We start from the raw sequence: 7,471 nt of genomic DNA on the forward strand, positions 1-7,471 counted from the left end.
TTGGTGGTTATGTCCTCATACCCTTTCACCATGGTCTGGAACAGCAATATTAAAGGTTACATTTTCTTTTTCTTTCAGCTATTTCCCATCATGGCTGCACCTTCCTCGATCATCACCTGCTTGTCTCTCTCAGCACACCCTAAATTTGCTATTTGTCTTGCGTTTCAGCATCCTTCTCCCTCCGCCTCAGATAAACCATCTCTACCTCACCTCTCGCTTTATCCACCTCTCTTGCTTTATCGTCTAACCTTCTAACCTGGGCTTATACTCAAATGTAGTCATTTCTGTTCTCATCCCTCCATGTTGCTTCTAATGAGAATCGTAGCATTTTCAATCCGGCCGCCTCTAGTTCTTTGCCCTCTACTAACATGACCACTTGCCCGGTGATTTATTGACTATGGTTCACATAATTTATTTTCTGATATTGCACTAACATGTCTGTGCTGTCTTTTTCAGGTCATGTATGCCAGGGATGTGTGGTTGGAGGATGGAAAGGAGACAGAGGGTACAATTCCTAATAATTGGATCGACAGGGGTAAGGGAACCATTAGATGGCCAAATGCCAAACAAACACAACTTACAAGATGAGAAAGGACCCCCAGGAGGACTGGCTGACGTCCCAGTTAGTCAAGATAAAGATGACTTCAGGCAGGTTTTGTTTTTGGATCATTTACTCAATAATTCAAGTACAAATAGTTGAATCAATGTTTACAGTTGAATTGTATAACTTCTAGTTAAAGCTTGTGAATGTGACAACTACAACCTGACCAGCCAAGCAGAGGAGGAAGAGGAGGATGTGGATGTGGTGATAAGAGGGAAGAGGAAACCTGTTAAAAGACAAGATGATGACTGATGTAGAGTTCATATGTTTCTCAAGTAACTTCTAAATATGAAATGTGTTAACAAAAACTGGGCCTCACATTGTAGACCATTCATGTTTTATATGACGTTTTGGAGCATTATGGGTAACTTTCTTCTATAATCAATGTATAAGTCCATTGTCAAAAATGACAATCAAATGCTTTAATAAGGCTGTCTATTTTAGATATGGATATGTTTATTTTTACTTTATATTGCAGCCGTATAGGTGCCCTCCTTTCCTATCGCACCAAGGAAGTTGCAGTCCAGCCAGGACAACAATGTGTTACTCAATGCTTGTTGAGTATTGATGTCAATTTATGAAATATGATAATGATGTATTGGGTACACACAACATGAAATCAGTTACAAGCTGATTGTTATGTTTCAGACTCTGAAAATCAAGCCCTGGATGGCCTGGTGGATGTCGTGGTGGACACCATGTCTGTCGAGTTGGAGCATGCTGAGGGGTCTTGGCACAGGGAGATGTCTACACACAGTGAGTATGAATCACATTTAAGCAGTCACCTTTTGTATTTGGTATCTAAGAACATTCTTTGTCTTTTCCAGGCTCCCGACATGCAAGTGTAGCACCTCGGAGCAGAGAAATGTCCACACCCCGTGAGTATTCACTTTCTCCATTGCACCAACACATTTTAAGTACAATCAGTACAAGGTGTTACATGTTGTGCATACTAAAGAAATCATTACCATACCTAATTCACAAGCAATGAGTAAGTAGTTACAGGCTCAATGTGTTGAACTATGTGTATCAGAGGAGATGTGTGATTGTCAACATCTAAGACCAACCAGTAGGGGTAGTCTTTTTCAGTGTGACATGGTGTTGTAGTAGTATTATGTCCAAGTATTAAGTCTTAAGTGATGGCTCCAGCCATCAGGCACAGTGATGGCTCCAGACACAGTGTCAGATACCGGCACAGCATCAGGACCAGCCACGACTCCAGGTACAGCAACAGCTCGGAGGCACTCTGTCAGGTCCAGACATGATGACAGGTCCCACCACAGTGATGGGTCGAGGAACACGGTCAGGTCCAGACATGACAGATCCAGGGACACGGTCAGGCATGGTGAGTTGTCCAAAGGCCCCAAGTAATCAAAACCTTTACAATTCAGCAAGTAGTATCGTGCACCCCTAATTGTTACAATATGACATATTTATTATTTCTCATCTAATGTATAGTCATCTGTCTTGGAAAGTTTTAATGCAAAAATATCACTTTGTAATTTCTAAAATGTACTTTTGTTCTTATTACAGGTGCTATGCAGTGACTGAGAGGCCAACATGGGCATTCCCATTGCCAACACAAGGTAAGTTCTGAGCTATTTCAATGAAGACCCCCAACAAACTGGGGGACACTTAATTTGCAACCCTTCTCTCTTCTGCCCATTCTCTCCTTTCTTCCTTTACTGTTCTCTCTGTCTCCTCTCTTATCGGGACACAAAAACTGCTCTTCAATTATATCAGTGTTTTGTATCATTGTAGGGTGGTGTCTATAACATGTCTCTGTGTACACTTACTTATTTTTCAGTATACCAGAAGAAAGTCCTGACCATATCAATATTCATTAAAGAACCTGCCTCTTCAGCGGCCAGTCATGTTGAGAGAATGGAGGACTTCCAGAGAGAGGAGCAACTCCTCAGTGATGTCCAAGCTTTTAATACCCTGGTAGGCTTTTCAAGAGTCTGGAAGTAATGAACAGCATAAGATGCACTCGCACACTTTTTACGTTCCTCTGGGATATGTCAGTGAAAGTTTTCATGGACTTATTCCAACAGGTGCTGCAACTTTCCCGTTATAGAGGGAAGGACGTTAAGGACTGTGTCCACAAAGTTCTTGACAGGTATGTTTCAACATACACTATGAATTAACCCCTGTGTGATGTTTGGGTGCGCTGTGGTTTTCAATGTGTGAACACTTATTTGGTTAATTCTTCTAGATGAGCGCCTGACTGCATGTTTCCATTATTTTGCCTTTTTCTTTTTAGCTTAACACCTGAATCCTCTGTTATGTCATGTCAATGACATAATGGTTGAACATTAAGTGAAAATTAGTAGTATTAAGGGTTTATACCATGTTTTACAATACATCCTAATCCTACTACATTATTAAATGTAATTTGTTTTTCTTAAGGCTCTTCAGTAACAGTCTGATGGCACAGTTGAACATGAAGGGGGAAAAAGAGAAGACTGCCACTTTCAGCGCAATACAAGGTAAGCCCATATTTCATGTTGACCAAGGACAAATCTAAATGTAATTGGGTAAAACATGTCCTTCCCTGTTGACATAAAAAAAAATACAATGCCAACTGTCTACCGTTACCGTTGCTATCATAACATTTTAAATAACTGGTGGTTAGGTGTAGAAGGGAGATGGCTTTGTATTAAACTAGTTGTGAATGTACAAGCATTTTTGGATGTCAATATGGATACTCACAATCAGTTTTATTGTCACTTTCACAATACACACTATGCAAACAGGGGAGCAAAATACCATTCTCCACAACTCATGGTGCACATTAAAAAGAGGCAAACATTAAAAAGTAAAGAGCAGACAACATTGGTAAAAAGTGCTGATGCATTCAAAGTGCAATCCATCTTTGAAGATGTTGGTTTTGGGGGCAATATATGGCGAGCATGGGTTCAGGGTTCTGATGGTTTGGGGAAGCTGTTGGATGACCTGCTGGTGCTTCCCCCTGAGCTCTTGAACCTCCTACCAGATGGCAGGAGTTAAATCGAGCTGTGTATTATGTCAGATAGGGACTAGGACAGCATGTTGCCGTTGCACATTTTTTATTGTCTTTTTTTACTATGCAGATGCAGTCATGAAATTCGACCCAGAAGCCACAGAGGAACTCATAAGGCAGCATGCCGCAGACCACCTCAAGCATGCTCCAGCGAGAAGGGGAGGCGGACGACACACAGCAGGCACTCAGGACTGATTTAACTTGAACTTTCACTGTCCATTGTGGGGGATCTTAGTGTCACAGTATTGCACAGTATTGTGTAATTTGAACTTGTGTTCTGTTCAACGAAGTAGCTCTGGTTGGACCTTACCCTGGTAGCTCACTGGCTATTCAGTACAGCACTTGTTTAATATTTTTCAGTTGTTGTGGAACCGGCCCAAGCAAAAAGGGTGTCCCTGCAAAGTAGGCTGTGCTATTATGTTTTATTATTATTTTATTTTCATTCGACTAGTGACGTGGACTTGGACTTGACTTGGACTTAGACCCCCTCGGACATACCTGTGGACTACACCAGGTACAAATTACTTTTGTGTTGCTCTCCCTCATGGAGCTACTTGCGGATTATACCAGGGTCAGTCCACCCTAGGTGGACACGCACTGACCTTTTGCACCTTAATCCCATGTATAACGCACTGACTTTTTTGTCTTTTTTTTATTGTGCTCTTTTTCTCTAAGCACCTTAACGTCCATAAGTATATCATGCACAGTATACATACATTGCTGCTATGCTCAGGCACCTTAGTTTTTATTATCTCAGGTACTTTGTAAATATGCAGATAACTTGTTTGGCCTTCTGTTGTTCTCTTGTTTGATCTCCTTCCCACTTGCCCCCTCCCCTCTTCTTCTTCCCCCCCCCCTCTTCTTTCTATGGAAATTAACGCTGCGATGGGAACGATGTACAAAAACGAATTTCACCCACTTTTGTACCTTGTAAACCTGTGATGTGACAATAAACCTGATTCTGACGTGTAAAAAAAAAAAAGAGAAGTTAACTGTTCTGTTCTGGATCAAGCTTAATCAGCCCTAGTGACTACTGTGTGTGTGTGTGTGTGTGTGTGTGTGTGTGTGTGTGTGTGTGTGTGTGTGTGTGTGTGTGTGTGTGTGTGTGTGTGTGTGTGTGTGTGTGTGTGTGTGTGTGTGTCCTTCTGTATGACCTTCTGTATTCAGTCTTGAGCTAGACTGCATGGAACAACATTGTGGGAGTTAAGTGGCTGTCCCGCTTCTGTTTTGTCAAAAATAATTCAAAGCTGGCTTGATCTGCTGTTTGTTTGAATACTTAATTAGTCAGAAAGGTAAATGTCATGAGGTACGTTAAGGCTAAAAGGATAACACAAGTCCTGGGGACTTGTTTCCATTGTGGTCCTATGAACTAGATTCCATTTCAGGGGGTCTAGTTCCAGTCCACAAATATTCCACAATCATATGGAATATTTGTGGAATACTGTAATTGTGGAACATTTGTTTGCACAGCTGTGTATTCACAAGAAGAATAAAGAGATAATAAGGAAATAAGTGTGTATTGAATTGTGATTTGTTTGTAAACCTCTGTGTACTGTATTCCCAGTTTTCAGAAGGTGGCATAACCATTTGATCTTGTTCATTTTCCTGTAGCTTTGTTTGATTAGCTTAGCAGCATGTTAACTACTAACTATGTTAAAGCTACAGGAAAATGAACAGGAAATGGGGATTACAGTTATGCACCGAGCCTAGAAGAAGTGTATTGATTGATTGATTGATCAGTTTATTGAATATTAAAATTCAAAAGGATAAAAAAAACACAAGAAAGCCCGTAGGCTTGTTTCAATTGTGGTCCTTTGGGAAAGGGGACATAGGGAGCAACAATACAATACAATATAATAACATAAAAAACATAAAACAAGGCCAAATAAAACTTACAAATTCAAAAAGGACAAACAGAAGACTAAACATCAACTAAACAAAAACTAAGATTGGGGTAAAGATGTGTATAATTAGTCTAAATTTTACGTAGAAAAGATGACCACATTTGGACTAGAATAAGCCCTTATGTAGAGGTTTGGACGTTCAGAAGACATCCGACAAAGACGCAATTAAAACTTTAATTCTGCACCCTCCAGGGACCAAAATGGGACGTTCAAAAATGACCTCATTGCACAGTGGGAATAAAATAATATACTGTATATGGGAAAACATCTGTTCCATTCCTGTTGTTCCCTGAAGATAAAGGTCGAGCTCGTTTGCCTGACCCCCAATTGTTATAATTGATCGTTCCTTCCGACCGACCGAGAGGCATACCGGACCGAGGTGGAAGGGCAACACTGCCCTCTAGTGGATACATCCAGTTTGTACATGCACATGTTAACCCAGAGTACAGAAGTCCTGACGTCACTCGTCCGTCCCCTGGGTCGTAAAGTAATTTCCATATGGAGAATAACATTGGGTCATCATAGAATCGTCTCATAAGAATTGTGGTCCAAAAATAAACAAACTGCCTCGGCGATATTGTCAGGGAGGAGCCTCGGCATTGTTTATGATAGTCAGTCACTCATATTTGAAACAGTCCGTTTCTGGCAAATTTAACTAATTCGGCAGAAGTAACATTAGCGTTTTCTCACCGTCAGTTGATGCTTCATATCCATAAGAGTAAAACCGCCGGGGTCATTTGTTTATGTTTGGAACACAGTTCTTATTTGACGCGATATTAAACACGTCTATGGGAATTCAGAACAGGGGGGAAAAGGTTTTAAAGGTTTACGGTTCTAGAGGCTTTACATCTTCTAAAGCTCTAAGGTATTCTCTAAAATTCAAATGGTAGCCGATATGTCCTAAGTAGGCCGAACGTTGTAGAGTTGGAACGGAGTTTGTAGCTAAAAGTATGAAGGACTAGTTAGAGGTCAAAAAACAGGCCGAATACGTAGTGACAATAACGTCAGTGTGCTCGCTAAGTATATACTGTTAGGCACATACGTGAAATGTGGCCTCTGCACTTTAACAGCCTCCAATCACTCTAAGATTGCCACATTGTTGACCTGACCTGGAATCGTACCCAGCACATCCAGGACCTCTGGTTCACCAGGCAGGCCCACTAACAACTCAGCTATAGCACTCTGATTAACATCATGTCAGAAAATGAAATGAAACAGAGGTCTGACTATACTGAGTCAGAGTCAAGCTTTACAAAATGTAAGTTGTGTAAAAAAAAAGTCTCACTATACTAAGTTGTTATTTGTTTGTTTAAGTCAGGCTATACTCTACTCAGAGTCATAAGTTTACAAAATGTACTAAAGTACAGTGAACGTCTGTGCGGTTTGTCTTCATCACTGAAAATAACGTACATGTAAACAGATATAAAACTGCTGTCATGTGCAGTTGGGGTGAAGAAACACAACCATTTCACTCCTAATAGTACCTATTTGATTTGACATCCTGACTTGCTGCTGTAGCTGAGGCTTGAACCTGTTACCTGCGGCTCACTAGTCAGTGACTCTATCCATTCACCTACAGCTGTTTCCTTGTAATCTGTGGTTCTAAAACGTTTTGTTGTCAACCCCCCAAATTGACATGTATTTGGGCAGTGGACCCCAATGTGAAAAGATGTAGTGTCAGGGCCCCCCATGAAAAAGATTTATATTTATGCTGTAACACATTTTAAAGTTATTTGTCTTGTTTGTTGTTCAAGTCAAAGCACCAGGAAGGCTGTACTTGAGAGCCATCTGTTAGCTCAATGGGTTGAGACACAGTATTCATGATCCAGAGGCCATGAGTTCAAATCCCATTGATGTCTTTCCTATGAGTCTTTCCTTTGCAGACTGGCTTCCAGAAGATCAAGTGAAAACCATCAGGAAGGCTGTATTTGTCATCCAACTCTT

At 40.8% G+C, this 7,471-nt stretch overlaps 1 protein-coding gene across 2 annotated transcripts; it reads left to right on the top strand.

The window, feature by feature from the left end:
- The first annotated feature begins 473 nt into the window (after positions 1 to 473).
- Positions 474 to 4,452, top strand: LOC311035862 (uncharacterized protein). 2 transcript variants are annotated; one of them, XM_084044328.1, is made up of 8 exons: positions 474 to 648; positions 735 to 1,479; positions 1,751 to 1,946; positions 2,135 to 2,187; positions 2,409 to 2,545; positions 2,656 to 2,720; positions 3,011 to 3,090; positions 3,694 to 4,452. In XM_084044328.1, exons 5-8 carry the CDS (start codon positions 2,486 to 2,488, stop codon positions 3,816 to 3,818), a joined length of 330 nt encoding a protein of 109 aa, XP_083900454.1. In that variant the 5' UTR covers positions 474 to 648; positions 735 to 1,479; positions 1,751 to 1,946; positions 2,135 to 2,187; positions 2,409 to 2,485; the 3' UTR covers positions 3,819 to 4,452. The 2 variants fall into 2 exon arrangements, with proteins under 2 accessions (XP_083900454.1, XP_083900453.1); XM_084044327.1 differs by having other exon boundaries at positions 474 to 1,479.
- The last annotated feature ends 3,019 nt before the right edge of the window (positions 4,453 to 7,471 follow it).

This window comes from Gymnoscopelus microlampas (assembly GCF_963454915.1).
Source record: "Gymnoscopelus microlampas genome assembly, chromosome: 20".
Taxonomy (NCBI): domain Eukaryota; kingdom Metazoa; phylum Chordata; class Actinopteri; order Myctophiformes; family Myctophidae; genus Gymnoscopelus; species Gymnoscopelus microlampas.